This window comes from Vulpes vulpes, chromosome 2 (genome assembly GCF_048418805.1).
Source record: "Vulpes vulpes isolate BD-2025 chromosome 2, VulVul3, whole genome shotgun sequence".
NCBI lineage: Eukaryota > Metazoa > Chordata > Mammalia > Carnivora > Canidae > Vulpes > Vulpes vulpes.
In genome coordinates this window covers 16,711,504-16,730,774 of record NC_132781.1, presented here as the reverse complement: position 1 = coordinate 16,730,774, position 19,271 = coordinate 16,711,504, and the positions used below count along the sequence as shown (strand labels likewise).

At 37.6% G+C, this 19,271-nt stretch overlaps 1 protein-coding gene across 11 annotated transcripts in view; it reads right to left on the bottom strand.

The window, feature by feature from the left end:
• The window catches only part of KANSL1 (KAT8 regulatory NSL complex subunit 1), a 188,873-nt gene that overhangs the window by 49,235 nt on the left and 120,367 nt on the right, over positions 1-19,271 (bottom strand). For all 11 annotated transcript variants that reach the window (XM_025999521.2, XM_072746932.1, XM_072746934.1 and 8 more), the window contains one exon: positions 5,301-5,442. In XM_025999521.2, the coding sequence (XP_025855306.1) occupies positions 5,301-5,442 (142 nt within the window). The remainder of the gene's footprint in view (positions 1-5,300; positions 5,443-19,271) is intronic.

The following is a 19,271-nucleotide window of genomic DNA, read 5'->3' as shown; positions in this document are numbered from 1 at the left end:
ATACTACTAGTTCTTATGTCTTTTGTTCATATGGATTCTGCCCTTAAAAAAATATTTATCTTCCCAAAATGTCATTCATCCTTTCAAAGAGATCGTCAAATCCAAGTCCGGTCTCCTTCCAAGAAAATGTCCCTGGTTAACTGAGCCCTACTTATTTTATCTACATTACCAGAGTTCCTAAAGCATCATGATTATGTCCTACTTTCTGTGTATGTGAATCTCATTACCAGAGCAGAACCTTAGGCCAATTTATTTACTGTTGCCTCAATATGTTCATTAACTAATATTAAGCCCCTTAAAGACCTAGACAAAATACAAATATATTTGAATCCCCCATACTCCCTAGCAGAATCATACACCAAAAAATGAAATGTAACAATTATTTTTTGAGTTTCAGGTTAAAATTTTTCCTTGAATAAGAAAGATAAATATAAAACACTGAGTTTATACTAATTACAGCCAGAAGCCTAAATAATCCAATTATCAGGTATAAAGTTACTCCCTCAGTTTTTCTCAGGTGAGAAGGTAAGTCAGGATATAACAGCCAATATTTTCCAGAGAGAAAACTTTTTCCTTAAACCACTGAGTAATTTCTTAAGATAAACACCTCTCTGACAACATGAACACTCTCCTGAGACTTATAAACAAAACCTGGTAGGAACCATTTATTCCCCATCATTTTATAAATTCAGAGAGGATGCAGGTTTGAAGGTCATGTCAACAGGTCAATCCATGGCAGAACCAGGGCTAAAGACTGGGTCAAACTATTCTTGTTCTTTCATTCAAATCAAGCCATTAAGTATCCATTTATCAACATTTTTTAGAGGCTGGGGATTCTGGAAAGGAGAGACAAATCCTTCCACCCCTGCACCCTCATCTGAATCCATCCCTGAAAGAGTACTTATATTCTTATACTGGGGAAGACAGATAATATACAATATAAATATGTAAATTTTATATAGTATTATCAGGAGGTATAAAATGCTAGAGAGGAAAGAACAGTGTGAGGATTAAGTTGGAGTGGGCACCTCAGGGCTCTTACAGCACTCTAAAATAAGACAGCAAGCTAGCAGACGCTATGGTACCAAGACTGGGAGAGTCTCCCCATCTTTCACCTCTGTTCCTCAAGTCAAAAGCAAAATCATGCCCAGGCTCCCTAGGCCTAGAAAACCCCTACCTAAGGATGAAAGGAATTGGGGTGCGTCATAGTTGCATGCAGTAGTAATACATCCTCATAAATTATTCCTTTGTGGAAACACAAAGTTCTCCTGTAGAGGTCAAAAAAAGGAAGAAAAAATAATATGAACTAAAATTGAAAAAGGAAGAATTGGTAGAAGGAATTATGCTAAGTCTGATTACAATTCCGGGGAAAAGAAGCAAAAAGGAAAGAGGAAAAACCAGTTATAGATGTGGGTTAACTGCTTCTATTTCATCAATTTTGTATAACATATGGAGTCGAAGTACAAGATTAAAAACATCAATTTATAATACAGAATTAAGATGCAATTTCACATACTCCCTTCCCCTTTTCATTCTGAGTAGGTCCATCTTCCTTCCCCATCTTAAGATAAACCAGTGATCTCACTGTAGATCAGTTCCACAGTACTGTCTGGGACTACCTAGGCAAGACACAGCTGTCCAGAATGCCTTACATCCCCACTAAAATGGGAATGTCAACTGCTTTACATCACTTTTGAAGACAGGTGCATTTCTAATCTTCTCTTCCATTCGGCTCCTTTTCTATCCATAAACTTCAGTGCTCTTCCACCTCTCATTCCCAATAAATAACTGTGCTGTGTAATTTCACAGATCAAAGAGATAAAAGAAAAATGGTATGTTTTGTATTAGACATGGATGTTGAAGACTGTGTTAAGAAATCTCCTTTAGCAAGGGAACCCATTTGGTCCCTGTGCTTTCCTCCTCAGGTTTATTTAGCACATACGAAATTTCAATAAATATGCTCAAGACAAATGATGAAGACAGAATTGCAGGGTATTAGACAAAATGCTTTGGAATCAGATAAACAACCATGAGTTCAGATTTACTTCTGCCTCTTACAAACTTGTTAGCTGTAAGATTTGCTCGGTGCATTAAACACCACACATGAACATACCTTATATAGTACACTCTCCAGGTACATAGTTTTCTTTTCTCATTCTAAAAGACATAGTAGCATCTTTTTTTTTTTTTTTTAAGATTTATTTATTCATGAGAGAGAAAGAGAGGCAGAGACACAGGCAGAGGGAGAAGCAGGCTCCACACAGGGAACCCGATGTGGAACTCAATCCCTGGTCCCCAGGATCACACTCTGGGCAAAAGGCAGCGTTAAACCGCTGAGCCACCTGGGCTGCCCCATAGTAGCATCTTAAAAAAGCAAACAAACAAAAAAACCTCACTGAATATGAAAATTAAAATACAATAAATAGCAAGGAGCAAACACCCAGAGAACTCCTAAACACTGTATCCTTTCTCCAAAAAGCAAAAGGAATCATTACTGGTACCAAAAGAAACCCTCAAGACTCTTTCAACCTGGAAGTTAATACTTAATTTCTGATTGAAAAGAAATTGGTAATCAACTAATGGTAGTTCTCCCTAACCCTAACCCTAATCCTTTTTCTTTTTAAGGATTTACTTTCTAACATGTTAATATTAAGTTTCTCAAAGTAGCATAGTCAAAAAAAAAAAAAAAAAGCCTCCTCCTTTTTCCCCCAACCAAAGACAAATTATAACTCTACAGTTGACCACAAAACCTAGACTCATGTCATGCAAAGGTCTGTACTATCCAAGCAATCTTAGATACCATAGAGCAGTATGGAAATGGGAACACCAATCCACTTTATCAAAGCAAGGCAGTTAAAATCTCCCATTGTAATAACTTAAAAAGTAGTTAAGCACTTGGAAAAAAAACTAACGAGCAACAGTCAAATGCTTGTATCTCAGCTCTGTCCTCACATATTTGCTTGACCATGAACAAACTGCTTACCCTTCTGGACCTCCACTGGTTTACCTTTAAATTTGTAAGTAATGGTAGAGCACTTAGCACAGTGCCTAGTACACAGTAAATGCTCAAAGACTTTTATTATAGTGATATAAGACTAAATGCATGTTAACTTATCTTTGGGGTGAATTTTGGTGCTTATACGTTATACAGGCATGAACAGTATCCCTCCGAAATTTATGCAACCCAGAATTTGTAAATTAATCCTTTTTGGAATTAAGGTCTTTGCAGATGTAACTGGGTTAAAATGAGTGCTAGTGTGGGTCCTAAATCCCAATATGACCAGTGTTCTTTTAAGAGGGCAATGTGGGCACAGACACACAAAATGGCCACATGACAAGAGGCAGAAACTGGAATGATGCTGTTATAAACGGAGGAACACCAAGGACAACCTGCAACCACCAGAAGCAAGGAAGGATTCTTTCCTAGAATCCTCAAGGGAATGTAGCCTTCCCTACACCCCTGATTTCAGAATTCTACTCTCCAGAACTGTAGAAAATAAATTTCTGTTGTTTTAAGTTTACCACTCAATTTGTGCTGTTACAGCGGCCCCAAGAAACTATACATTGGTTTTAAACAGACATTGGGTAAATATAAAATAATAAAATAGTAAGGTTGTCAATTTTCTTGACCTATTATTACTTATTAGAATTATTCAATGTTTCCTGTCACAATTTCATAACAAACATTGTGTATTTAGACTCCAGACCAAGAAAATATATTATAATCTTGAATGTCTTATTTTACAGACCATGAAAACAGAGGCCCAGAAAGATTCAGTGACTTTTCTTTCAGAGCTTCTATGGTAGCAAAGACAGAACTAGAACAAAAGATTATCAACCCAAACCTGGAATACATAATGTTCTGAATAAAAACCTCTTGGATTATCAATATATACACAAAACTCCAGAATAACTACTTTCCGGATATTAGAAATATCTAAGACTTCTGAAAGTTTCCCCAAAACTGCTATCATTGCTGCTGAGTTATGAGCTAAAGAATAAAGCAGGAACCAAAAGTGAATTAAGAATATCTTCTCTGGGTGTCTATCTGGTTCAGTCAGTAGAGCACATGACTTTTGATCTCTGAGTTATGAGTTTGAACCCCAAGCTGGGTGTAGAGGTTACTTAAAAAAAATAAAATCTTAGGGGAAAAAAAATTCAAACACAGCTAGTAAGACTGTGAACAGAGGCTGTTGCCAAAATACTTCTCTAAAGTATCCATTAAGAACATAAAAGTTCTTAGCTGAAAATGTTTATTATAGTATACTTTATAATTTTAATAAAAGGAATAATTAAAAGTTGCCAAGAAAGGTTAATAGAATGTAGCCAATAAAAATGTTTTCCCAAAAAACAAGAAGAGCACTCCAGTGGAATTTTTGGGATACAAACTCAGATGACATATACGAGAGGCTGGGGAACTTCAAACTCTTGTCATTTTATCTTGTCAGTTGGCATTCTTTAGCTTTGGGCCTACTACTTAATTTAATGCATACGGTCCACAGTACAGTAATTTTCTGAAGGCTTTGACCAGCATTAAAGCAGAACAAAAAAGTGTTGTAACACTTAAGAGCAGTAGACTCAACTAGCTAATACTTAAAAAAAAAAAATCTTGCAGGAATATAAGCCTCACAAAAGTATGATTTTTATTTACCACTGACCCCTCTAAGGAGAACAGTGCCTGGTACACACAGGCACTCACCTATCTGCTAAACAGACATCTTTTCTATGCACATTCATTCCTCAGTCAAACCCATTTTGAGTAAGAGACTTTTTTCTAAGTTCATCTTTAAAAAGAACAACTACCAGAATGTCACTATCAAAGATAAAAAGTTCTGTAGGAATCAGGACTTAGCAGTTTGGAGGACACCAAAAAAACCCAAAATCTCAACACCAATGTCTAATTTCATTGGAACAATCTTTCAAGAGAAGCTTAGTGGTAAAATAGAAATGCACCTAAGTAAAAACGCAAGATGATATCCTCCTGTCATAAATGCTTTTCCATATATATAACAAATAATAAGTTATATCAATGGCTTACCTAATAGTCTCTTTTTCTTAGTTTCCTACTAGCCCCCAAATAGAACTGTTTTGTTCTAAACACATGTTCAATTTAACATTATATTCTAATAGTGTTGTCTCACTATACTAAACAACAGCAGGCCCTTAAACAAATTAAGCCACTATATCAGATCACATTAAACTCTTCCCTCTGACACAGTTAAGAGTTACTGAGGATGGGGAAAAAAGGGATAATGGTAATTTTTCACTGGGCTGAAAAAGACCAGACATTTATCTCTTACCTTATTAGCACGTATCTGTTTGTAAATATCTGTTTGCTGCCGAATTCGATATTCCAAGTCAGAAACATGAGCCTGAAGCCAGTTCCAGCGGCTGACAATAGCTGCTCGGTCTGCAGCCCATCTCCATTCTGACCTGCGCCTCCTAAAAGGAAATAAACAGTGATATTCAAGAGTAGCAACAACATTTATACCCAAAGGGAATGGGAGGATTTTAACATCTAAAGGCTCTTACATCACTTCTCCTAGTGCCAAGAAAAACACAAGACTTTATGTATGTATGTATGTACGCATGTCAATCACAGGACACCTATGGACAAAAACTCACATATAAGTAAGTCCCAAATTAACTAGTTGAAACGGGCTTCTAGTATCCTGATCCTATGGCAATTTCAGAGAAGACATAGAAATATTCTCAGGAGACAGAGAAGTATTTTTCTACTTTATGTAAGACATATAAACTAAAGATTATCTACACAAATCCAAAAGACATCACAAATTAAGAATTCAGCAAAACTGTCAAGTTTGGCATACTAAAACTCAAAGTGTTGTTATGTGCCAATAAGTAGAAAATACTCACTTTTATAAAGAGCACTATTCACAATACCAACAAATGCTAACATTATACATAAAACATTTTTAGGGAAAATAATAAAACCTAAAATCATAAAGGCCTCTATAAATGATGCGATACAATTTTTAATGGCATTTTCATATACATGTATAAATTCAGATATTTTTTAAAAAGATTTTATTTATTTCATCAGAGACAGAGAGAGAGAGAGAGAGAGGCAGAGACAGAGGCAGAGGCAGAGGGAGAAGCAGGCTACATGCAGGTAGCCTGATGCGGAAGTCATCCCGGGACTCCAGGATCATGCTCTGGGCTGAAGGCAGGCGCTAAGCCGCTGAGCCACCCAGGGATCCCCCAGATAATTTTTTTAAAGATTTGTTTATTCATAACAGAGACAGAGAGAGAGAGGCAGACATATAGGCTCTGTGGGAAGCCCAATGTGGGCCTCAATCCCAGGACCCCAGGATCACAGCCTGAGCCAAAGGCAGATACTCAACCACTGATCCACTCAGGTGCCCCAAATTCAAATAAGTTCCAATCAAATTCCCTACGAGGTTTTTAACGAAAGCAGATGAACAGATCCAAAAATTCACAAGGAAGTGAGGACCAGCAGTAGAGATATTCTAAAGAAAAACTGATGGAAACTGGCACTACAGACTTCCTGTAAAGCGACGACAATTATGGCAATCTAGAAAGACAAAGGAGACTAGTGAGACAAATACAAGGCCCCAAAACTTAGAACTGGATATATAAAAAGGATGACATCCATTACCAGTGGGGAAAGATTGAACTACTCAATAAAATAGTACTGAAAGAGCCAATTCTTTACATGAAAAAAAGTAAAATTAGTTCCCTTCTTCATGATATAATTCCTTAATTTTGGAATTCCTAAATCTGAAAAGCCACACTCAAAAGTATCTTTAGGATTCCTTAAATAAGACACAAAAAACATTTTAGTTAAATTTCAACATACAAAAGATTTGAATGAAGGTAAAGGCAAGCCACTATTTGGTAGAAGGTATCTCTAATACAAATAATTCAAGATCAAATATCAAAATATAGAACAGAACTCCAAACAGGTTAAAAAATGGACAGTGTAATAACAGATAAATGGAGAAATCACCTAAGAGAAATCCAAATGGCCAGTGAGTACATAAAAATATGCCATACCCTGTTAGATTTTGGTCAAAATATTATTTTTTAAAAAGATTTTATTTATTTATTTATTCATGAGAGAGAGAGAGAGAGAGAGAGAGAGGCAGAGGGAGAAGCAGGCTCCATGCAGGCAGCTGGATGTGGGACTCGATCCCAGGACTCCAGGATCACACCCTGAGCTGAAGGCACTTAACCACTGAGCCACCCAGGCGTCCCTGAACTTCTATTTTTTTTTTTTAAGATTTTATTTATTTATTCATGAGAGAGACAGAGAGACAGAGAGACAGAGAGAGAGAGAGAGAGAGAGAGAGAGGGGCAGAGACACAGGCAGAGGGAGAAGCAAGCTCCATGCAGGGAGCCCATCGTGGGACTTGATCCCAGGACTCCAGGATCACGCCCTGGGCTGAAGGCAGCACTAAACTGCTGAGCCACCTGGGCTGCCTATTTAAACCCAAATAGGGAAAAACCAAGTTTTGGTAAGATGTGAAAATCAGCAATTCATACACTGCCAGTAACAAAAACCGGCACTCCCCCTTCCTTTTAAAGAGTAATCTAGAAATACTTGGCTAGACAGAAAAATGTGCATACCCAACCATCATGAAATTCTGTTTCTGAAAACAAACCTGCATACCTGTATGAAGAAACTGATTCACTGCAGTAAAAGGTTGTAATAGCTAAAAGTTACAATCTAATTTGCTAAAGTAGGGAAATAAACTAAGAAGTAAGTCTTTTTAGATACACACAAGTAGTAAAAGAATTTTATGGAATACTGTTTATCAATAGTTATTATTGTATCTATCAACATGAATAAACCTCAACAATACAGAACAGAAAAACTAAGAAAACCAAAGAAGAATAAACATACAATAAGGACTGTTACCAGTACATAAATAGTAAAGGTATACAAACATGCACAGAACTGATACTCAACAAATTTAGAATCAGGGTTCTCATCACCTCTGGGAAGGGGAATGAAGTTGGATTTTAGCTCTACTTATAATGTAATGTGTGACTCCTCTTTTAAAAACAAAAAGTCTGGGGCACCTGAGTGGCTCAATTGGTTGTGTCTGTCTTTAGCTCAGGCCCTGATCCCAACATGCTGGGATCAAGCCCCACATCAGGCTCTAAGCAGAGAGCCTGCTTCTCCCCTCTCCCTCTGCCTGACTCTCCCCCTGCTGGTCTTAATTATAATTAAGACCAAGGATAGTAACGATATTTTATTTTATATGGTCCAAAAATAAGCCATTCAAGACAACCACTGTGATAAAGTATTGTCCTATCATTTCTCTGTTAGAAAGAAGGCATTTGGGGATCCCTGGGTGGCTCAGCGGTTCGGTGCCTGCTTTTGGCTCAGGGCGTGATCCTGGAGTCTGGGGATCAAGTCCCGCATCGGGCTCCCAGCATGGAGCCTGCTTCTCCCTCTGCCTGTGTCTCTGCCTCTCTCTCTCTATCATAAATAAATAAATCTTTAAAAAAAAAAAAAAAGAAGGCATTTTATAGTTCCCCAATCTTGATGGAATTAATATAAGATGTAAAGATACTTTTTTAAAAAAAAGTTTAATTATCTGGGGCACCTGGGTGGCTCAGTCGGTGAAGCATCTGACTCTTGATTTCGGCTCAGGTCATGATCTTAGAGTTGTGAGATTGAGCCCTGTGTCTGTTTCTGCATGGGCTCTGTTCTGGGCATGGAGCCTGCTTAAGATTTTCTCTCTCCCTCTGCCTCTACCTCTACCTCCTCCTCCCTGCTTGTATGCGTGGTCTGTCTCTCTCTCTCTATATAATTTTCCTATTTAAGTGACAGAATAAAAATGATTAATGTGTTAAAAAAAAGTATAATTATCTAGTGTAATGTTGACTGCAAGTCTAGTTCCAGCTCAAATTCAGAAGAGAACCTCAAGAGGTTAAAGTAATAACTTCTGGATCATCCTTAAACTATAAAAATGCCTCCCCCTCTTTTCTGAAAGAGGCAAAGCTAGTTAACAACCTGCATATCAAGTTTCCAATATTCATTCCTCTACAAAGTTTACCACCTTCCTATCCTGTTAAATCTATTGGTTTTTATAAGTTCATGTCATTCCCAAAACTATCACAGCGCTGAATGTCTGTCTACCATATCACCAATGCGCTCAATAAACCTCCTTAAGTCACTACTTTTTTTTTTTTTTTAAAGATTTTATTTATTTATCCATGAGAGACAGAGAGAGAGGCAGAGACACAGGCAGAGGGAGAAGCAGGCTCCATGCAGGGAGCCCGATGTGGGACTCGATCCCAGGTCTCCAGGATCACGCCCTGGGCCAAAGGCAGACGCTCAACCACTGAGCCACCCAGGTGCCCCAAGTCACTACTCTTAATGGAAGTTACACACTACTTTTCCTAAATAAGCTCCCCTCAAACCTCATTTCTTCCTGTCATGTGTAAGGTACCGTACAGCTCCTGTGGCTTTTCAAATCCTAACTCTTGAAGAAAACAAAGTATAAGAGAAGTCAAATACTGTAAAAGCAATTCAAAGACAAAAAGTGATTAGTAAAATTAACACAGCATCCATTTAATGACAAGTGATTCACAAAATTTGTTTTAACAACTGATAGTGCCAGCCAAAACAAAACCCTAAAGTTGAAAACTAAAGAAAAGGAGATTTCTTGGCAAATTTACAGCACCTCCTCCTTAGTCACCCCTAATGGACAAGGAATTCTGGCAGTCTCTCCCAATGATCCTGAACTTAGTTCATAAGCCTTCTCATGACAATGTTCCAGGACACCAAGCTCTCTATATTGTCAAGAAAGATGAAATCTATTTGTTATCTCTGAATTTAGACACATCTTAACCAAAACAAACAAACAAACAAATAAATAAATAAATAAATAAAAATAAAAAATTTTTTTCCTTGTCTGATGGAGGAAGGGAAGAATAAACTAAAACATTTTAAAATCTGTGTGAAAGTCTGAGGCTAAAAAAGAAAATTACTTAAAACATTTCAGTTTACAAGAACTTTGATGAATACTATTTTTCTCTGATATCAAAGAACAGCCCTTTTAAATTTTCCTAAGGTCAAAACTAACAAACCTGCTATATAGGTATTCTCCTAAATATCAATAATAAACTGAACCTCCTTATAATATTTCTTGGAAACTGGCGAATAAACTAATTAAAAATAAGCAGCATTAAGGGAATAGTCATCACAATTATGAACAAGTTTCATTCTACAAAGTCACTTGTCATTTGACATTTGTCAAATACATTTGTCATTTGACAGTTTAGAATTGGAAGTAATTTTCAATGGCAAGTTGCCACAATATTTTAATATAATTAATGAAAAACAGAAAACCCTGCCAAGTGTCCAAAAAAGTATTTTGTGCGTTTTTTTTTTTTTTAAAGAAGATTTTATTTATTTGAGAGAACAGAGCACAAATGGAGGGGGACTGGGGGAGAAGAGAAGCAGAATCACCACTGAGCAGGGAGCCCAAAGCGGGGCTTGATCCCAGGATCCCTAGATCATGACCTGAGCTGAAGGCAGACGCTTAATCAATTGAGCTACCCAGGCACCCTAGTATCTTGTATTTAAAAAATCTTCAATAGGGGATCCCTGGGTGGCTCAGCGGTTTGGCGCCTGCCTTTGGCCCAGGGCGCGATCCTGGAGTCCTGGGATTGAGTCCCACGTCGGGCTCCCGGCATGGAGTCTGCTTTTCCCTCCTCCTGTATCTCTGCGCCTCTCTGTCTCTATGTCTATCATAAATAAATAAATAAATCTTAAAAAAAAAAAACCCTGCAATATGGGCAGAAAGCTCAACTGTAGCAAAGGTGAGAGGAATACAGTTAACAAGTCTGAGGTAGCTATGATGATGTTACCAAACTCCAGTGATAGAGCAGAACCTCACAAAATATTATTTTAAGAATAAGATCTTCACATCTCTTCTTTTTCCCCCATAACAAATACAACATGCCACAGAAGCTCAATTTACCAGAGGGAGACGTGGACTTCCTCCAAATGTTCAAAATGTAAATTTATTATTCTGATAATTTACCGATCAAAAATGAGGTATTGATTTAATATTAGTCATATAGACTTCAAAAAAGAATACATGACTAAGGCAGCACAAAGATAATTACATATTGAGAATTTGTTTCTAATGTAGTCTTTATGAATGATGAAGAAAAAGATGCATTCCAACATAGATGAGTCTTTCAACTCTCTCTTGTTGCTTATGCTGTGCTAACAATTAGTGAAATTGTTTTACTGCATTGCCTGTGCAGGATGCTAGAATGCCTTCTAATCTATTATTCTGCTATGAACTTTATTCCAGTTTATGCCAGAATGTTTGTCTATACCTACCAGGCTACTGCTTGAGAATTCATTTTAACTCATATTTTGCCCCTCACTTTTATAAAAGTTTTATTGATAAATTTGCTTTCCCTCCATGTGCTACATAAAAATCCATTAAAATTTTACATTATGGGTTGCTTTTTGGTTACCTAACTGCAGGAAGATACAGTTCCAAGGTTTCCTTTGGTAATACCACATGAATAATAAATTGTAATGTTGCCAGCTATGTACCAGTATTTATTTGTATAAGATAGTATATGCCCTATAAATAGATTTCTTTTTTAGCTATGTGAATTTATAGTTTAATGGTTCTTTTTAGAGGTTTAGAAGGATATTACCACATATCTAGAACTTAGGAAATTTTACAGGAACCCCTATAGAATATTTTTAGTGCTGACTTGAACAAAAAACTATTTCCTCTAAAAAAGCTCTTAGATTTATAAATACTTTGAAACTACATAGTGGAAAGCACTTGAAATTTTAGGGTTCACCTTACCTGCTGGCCAATGTAGAAAATGAACAGGTGATTTCTGTCTTTAATTTTCCAAATCATCTTGAAGGGTAATGTTAATGGAAATGTTTCATTAGAAGAGGAGAAATAGATCAACACAGGGATTTTTATGTAAGGAGATTTAACCTCTCTTTAAATGTGGCAACCAAGATCCTCCTATATTTCTTACGAATTAGGAATTACACACTGAATCCTCAAAGGTGTCACTGACAAAAACTTTTTTTACTGCACCTTAAGAAGTAATGATCTGAATCACTTAACTCAGAGGTGGTTACCACTGATTTTCTAAAATAGAAATATTAAGGAATGTAATTTCTGCTAACAGAAAAATAAGAATTTGCAATATTATGCCCCTTACTATGCCCACTGTCAACTTATTGTCAATGAGTTCCAACAAGAGATTACTAATATACCAACTCTATTTGATATACCCTATATTCAATGCCTATAGTACTGCCACAAATAGCAGACCAACAAGCAGCAGTGACAGATACTTCTTTTTTTCTCAAAGATAAAGTACAGCAAAAGCGGACTTATCTGAAAGGAACACTAAAGCTAGGCATTGAACCACATCATATTTAACCTACTGCTGTCTTTAATGAAACCACCTAGTCCTATTCCAAGATGGAAAATCTGTAAATCTAGCAGAACAATGCTGATGGATAGTTTTCCCTGATCTATATATACATTTTGTAAGTACAGGGGCTGGGGGTGGGGGAGTGGGGACAGGACAGGACAGGACAGACACGACAGAGGGAGGGGAAAAGAGAATCTCAAGCAGGCTCCATGGGCCCAGAGTAGAGCCCAATGCTGGGCTCAATCTCACAATCTCAAATCCTGTACAGTAATTTTTAAAAATTTTCATTAAACAACAATGAATAGGCTGGAAAGGCCTAAATGGCGGTGATTCCTCTTCAATTCTGATTTCATTTCTATTTGCAGTTCTTTCACTTTATGTTAAAAAAAAAAATTCTACTAACAAAATGGCTGTCTACAGCAAGTTACACAGCACTATGCTGGCACACAAAAAACTGGCACACAAATCACTTCAGTTATGTGCTATTCAAAGTGTGCAACAAGGCCTGGGAGACACCTAGATTCTGAAATCTCCAAGTTCTCTAGATGACTTAGAAAACCAACAGAATAAAGTAAAACTGAGATCCCTGAACATCCAGAACATACACAGTTGCAAGGTTCACAGTATCTAGGGTAAGGGTTAGAGTCACAAGAACAGAAAATCTTGACATTATTGAGAGCCTTATTAAAAAAAAAAAAATGTGTATACAAGAATTCACTATCTCAAATGTAGTATGAAATGAATAGGTAAAAGAGCAGGAATATAGGTTCACGCCAAGTTCTCACTTTTATTTACTCTATGACATTACAGACATGAAAACTGACCTCTGGAAGTAACAGCAACATTTGCCTCACAGGAGTGTGGTGTTCATAAAATGATATAATCCTAACTGCAAAGTACAATCTGTGTATTAGAAAAGATTAAATAAACATAACCTTGGATTTCAATTCTGTATTGTAAAAGATACAAAAGAAGGGAAAAAAGAGAAATCTCTAAGAGGCAAAAATACAAAAAAACAGGAAATAGATGTTTTTAATAGCAACAGAATTTTGAGCGTTCAGCTTCAGACTCATCCAAAGAAGTTCCATTCTAAGTAGCAAAACTAAAGTATAGCTGACCCTTGAATAACATGGGGGTTTGGGATATCAAAACTTAACTCCTAATTGCCTACTGTTGAGTGGAAGCCTTACTGATAACAAAAACAGTCAACACATATTTTGTATGTCATGTGTATTACAAACTGAATTCTTCCAATAAAACTACAGGAAATACTATGAAAATCCTAAGGAAGAAAAAATACATGTACAATATATATCCAAAAAAAAAATCTATGTACAATGGACCCTCCTAGTTCAAACACATTATGTTCACAGTTCAACTGTAGTTCATTAGAATAGATACTGTATTTAGCAACAACTTCAATGACATTACCCTCTGCTAAAATTTAGAGGTGGAGGAAATAAAATACTGGGAGGAAAAAAGTCTACCATCAAATATCCTTCATGTTTTAGCTGTAAAATAAAACTTAGATAAGAATGGGTTAAAAAGCAGTTTGCAACTGTCATTCTAACTGGTTATATCAGCTTTCTAGAGAGGTTTGTAGTAACAGGAAGCAAATATACCAGAGCCAATTCTAAACTTCCAATTTATCCTGATAAAGACTCTGTGGTTGAATCCTGAAGGCTTTTGTCCTAATTGCTTAAACCAGATTACCTCTGAAATTGAAGAGATTTGTGTATTTCAACAAATTATTTCAGCCAAACTTTCAACCACCATGAACTCTTCCTCCTCCCCCACACCCCTGCCCCAGTGCCATTTAATAAATATTTAAGCACCTATTATTTACTACCAGAGATTATACCAGGTGCTGGGGATACAGTAATAACAAATAAGAACTGTGGCTCTTTAATCTTAGAGTTTAATGGGCAAGATAAATGTTAATAAACAATCATGCAAAATGTGAGATAAGAGATTATAAGTATGACATCAGATCTAGATTGAAGGATCTAGAAGACTTCTCTCTGTGGTATAAACATTTAACCTCCAAAGAATAAACCAGAACTTGGCTGGGCAGACTTGCTCAGGATGAGAGGTTCCAGGAATAGGGGGATGTGGAGAGGCACAGAAGATACTGCGGGATTGTGGTGGGTCTTAAGAAAAGATATGTACACAAGTTCTCTAGCTGGAACTTAGAGGGTCAAGAAGGGGAAGAATGCACTGGAGCTGGCACTGGATATAGGTAGGTAATAGGGTCAGATCATATAGAACTCTAATCCACGTTTATTTTATGAAACAATATTAAGCAGTCCTGGTCTATTGCCTATGTTCGTGAATTTATCTTGGGACTCTTTAAATGAAAAATTTCAGGGACGCCTGGGTGGCTCAGCGGTTTAGCGCCGCCTTCAGCCCAGGGTGTGATCCTGGAGACCCGGGATCAAGTCCCACATCGGGCTCCCTGCATGGAGCTTGCTTCTCCCTCTGCCTGTGTCTCTGCCTCTCTCTCTGTCTCTGTCCCTATGTGTCTCTCATAAATAAATAAAATCTTAAAAAAAAAAAAAAATTCAGGGACACCTGGGTGGCTCAGTGGTTGGTTGAGTGGCTGCCTTCAGCTCAGGTCGTGATCCCAAGGTTCACATCGGGGTACCCACAGGGAGCCCACTTCTCCCTCTGCCTGTGTCTCTGGCCTCTCTGTGTCTCCCTCAGAAACAAATAAAATCTTAAAGAAATAGGGCAGCCTGGGTGGCTCAGCGGTTTAGTGATGTCTTCAGCCCAGGGCCTGATCCTGGAGACCCTGGATTGAGTCCCACGTTGGGCTCCCTGCACGGAGCCTGCTTCTCCCCCTCTGCCTGTGTCTCTGCCTCTCTTTCTCTCTCTGTGTCTTTCATGAATAAATAAAATCCTTAAAAAAAAATCTTAAAGAAATAAAAAATTTCAAATACAAGCCAAAAGATAACAAGCTTCCACATAACCATCAACTACCTTCAATAATTATTAAATCTTGGCCAATCCTCTCATCTATAACATCCACCCCCATCCCTGTGTATTAATTTTAAAGTCAATCCCTGTCATTAGATCAGTACATCTTGTATTTCAATGTGTAACTTTAAAAGGTAAATTTTTTTTATAAATTTTTATTTATTTATGATAGTCACAGAGAGAGAGAGAGGCAGAGACAGGCAGAGGGAGAAGCAGGCTCCATGCACCGGGAGCCCAACGTGGGATTCGATCCTGGGTCTCCAGGATCGCGCCCTGGGCCAAAGGCAGGCGCCAAACCGCTGCGCCACCCAGGGATCCCTAAAAGGTAAATTCACTTAAAATACAGTATACTATATATAAGTGCGTGCACGTGCGCGCGCGCACACACACACACTCTACACTTGCATAATTTAAAAAACAAAAAATCCTTCATGTCAAATATCCAGTTATTGGTCAGATATCGTGGACTGTCTCAATTGGTTTCTCCAAATTGAAGACAAGATCCACACAGTGCATTTGATTAGTACATCTCAAATTTATAACATATTTCCTCTTTCTCTTTGCAATTTATTTGTAGAAGAAACAGCTATCTGTCCTTTAGAATTTTCCATGTTTATTTTTATTCTTGTCTCAAAGTCCACACTTCTGAACTTTATAAACCCAACCTCTAAATTAGTTTTAGTTTGTTATTTAGTATTAGTACAGATTAACAGATAAATTATTTGTACTTTTGTACATTTTTACATGTTTAAGAACTGAGATGATGTTGGGGGAACCTGGGTGGTTCAGTTAGCTAAGTGTGGACTCTTGGTTTCAGCTCAGAGTCCTGGCATCCAGCCTCACATGGGCTCTGTGCTCAGTACAGAATCTGTTTGTCCCTCTCCCTCCTCTTGCTCATGCTCCCCTCTCAAATAAAATCTTTAAAAAGAAGACAAGATGTTCCAAAACACACTCTAAGTTTTAAGGTACTTCAAACTCTTCTCAATGCCCATTTGTCAGACTTTTTATTAATCATGGTAATATTTAACATAATACATAATCTGCTAAGCACAGTAAAACAAAAAATATAATTAATTTTCCAACAAAGCCCCTCAGTAGCAGTACTCAGGTCAATCTGTCATACCCAATTCAATTTCCAACTAGAAAATATCCAGGGGCATCCTTTATGCCTAAAACCCACCACGCTGGGGAAATCTTTCCCCTGGAGAACTATATCTTGGAATTCATTACTTTGTATTCTTCAAGCTTACTGTGATCGTCTTATTTCATTTGTGTATTCTTATTTCCAAAGTCATGTCATAAAGACCTTGACTGGTCTTCAACTAGATTATCCATGCCTCTTTATGGGTGCTACCTACCATGTGTTTTAAACTGTAGATCAATTTTCAGTTCTCTGCATACATGTAGTTCACAAATAAGGAACTCTCAGGAAATTAAAAAAACATACATGAGACTGATTTAGCCAATGACTTGTCCTGCTTAATTATCAAACTGTTTAATACAACAAACCAGGGAACCTGGGAGGCTCAGTTGGTTAAGCATCTGCCTTTGGCTCAGGCTACTATTCCAGGGTCCTGGGATCAAGTCCCACATTGGGCTCCCTGCTTGGCGGGGAGTCTACTGCTCCCTCTCCCTTTGCCCTGCCCCCCACCCATGCATGCTCTCTCTCAAATAAATATATTTTTAAAAAATTAAAAACCCCACCTAACTGAAGCTTGAAAGACCCGGAATGCCTTTGACACACTGAAGTGTTCCAATGGAGAAAAACACAGCATGACAAAGAAGGATGGAAGTGGCTTATAGTTCTTCTTGGCTGGCTGTAGGACTAGACACAGAATCTGAGCATGAAGATTCAGAACAAAACACTGGCCTAGTTACTGTGTCTTTTTTAGAGAATAGGACTGTTATGTTTCAAGAATAAAGCAAAATGACAAAGTCAATACTGAAAGACTCTCAGTTATTCAAAGAACTGCTATCCCAGAGTGACTCCTCCAGAGTAAACCAGTCAATTTTTTGTCTACATTTTTGACTACAGAGTTAATCTTTTTATTTTTAATTTTTTTAATTTTTTTAATTTATTTATGATAGTCACACAGAGAGAGAGAGAGAGAGAGAAGCAGAGACACAGACAAAGGGAGAAGCAGGCTCCATGCACCGGGAGCCCGACGTGGGATTTGATCCCAGGTCTCCAGGATCGCGCCCTGGGCCAAAGGCAGGCGCCAAACCGCTGCGCCACCCAGGGATCCCCAGAGTTAATCTTTTTAGAGTGGATTCCATTTTAGAACATTTCAAAAATCAAACTTAGGTTAGAATATTCAAATTCTATAAGTGATACTAATTCCTCCTTTGAAAATCCTAAATAGTTAAATAATCCCACTTGTTCAAGAGCTACAAATTAAAGTATAAGAGTAGCTATTATTTGATCTAGCTCATTCACCCAAGGAAGAGACTGACAAGGAGCATATCTTACAACTTAAAAGCACTTATTGTGAGATGCCTGGCCGGCTCAGTGGTTGGGTGTCTGCCTTTGGCTCAGGGCATGATCCTGGGTCCAGGGATCTAGTCCCACATCTGGCTCCCTGCAGGAAGCCTGCTTCTCCTTCTAAATCTCTCTCTCTCTGGCTCTCATGAAAAAATAAATGAAAATTTATTTTTAAAAGTACTTAGTGTAAGCAGCAGAGGACTTAGAAACTTCTCATACACATCAAAACATCACAATTAAAACGGAAACAAAAACAGTCTCCTATACTCAGCATTTCCCAACTTGTCAGCCTTGGGCCTTAAAGTTCAGTGGAAGAGCAGAAAAGTACAAGGTACTGACAAAAAATAGGAAGGGGGAGGAAGGACACCAGCACTTCTTATTCCATGGGGGAGAACTTCTGGCTATCTCTAGAAAAATCTAAGGAATCTATGGATTTAGCTCCATAGATTAAACTGTATAATAAAGGATTTCTATAGAGAATCATTTTTCTACTCACTATAAAAACGAAATACAGCTTGTTAGAAAGAATATCATATATGGAGGTAGTAAACATTAATTCCAAATCCTGGCACTGTCATCTAGCTAGCCATAATCACTCAGCCAGCTAACTCAAAGATGGTAGAACCAAGACTCAATGCAAAAATCCAGAAGTGATGTTCCAGCTTTAGTGTGTAGTTATCTGAAAGTTGAAATGAGTTCCAGGGTGAATGAAAAGAAGTTGGATAGTTCTTATGCAAGAAATATCCAAGACCATACTTCCAGAAACAGTACTCAGAGCTACTGGGGGTTAGGCATAAAAGGATACATCTTAAAGAAAATGAAGCTGAATCAAAAATCAATTTGTTAGTTAATTTATCAGTTCTTAAACAGAACTTCTGGTTTAGGCAAAACAGTATAGATTCTTTTCTTCTAGCTCATCCCAGTAAATCACAACTATAAATCCTGGAAATAACACAAGAGGCAACCAAAGAAAAACTCTGAAAGGTGGAAAGATGAAGGTGAACTGGTTAGGGACCTCAGGATTAGAAAAATAAAAGAATATGGGCCATCTAAAAAATCCCATTCAATAGAAGGTAACCCAAGCTTAGCATTTCCTAACTTCCAACCTAGCAAAAAAAGTAGCCTGGGCAGGCTCATCACTCTCCTGATGGAACAGGAATACCACCCACAATAGCAGGGCAAGCTCTTCTGCAGCAACTGAAAAGGGAAGGATCAGGAGGTCAGCTAATAATAACAGGCCAGGGCAAACATTATTACCACATTTCTCTCTTTCCTTTTTACAACAAAGATTCATTATGTCTAATTTCCTTCCTCCCATTATTTCTTAGATCCAAGTACTAACCTCCACTACTGCATTGAAACTGCTAGTCAAGGTCACCAA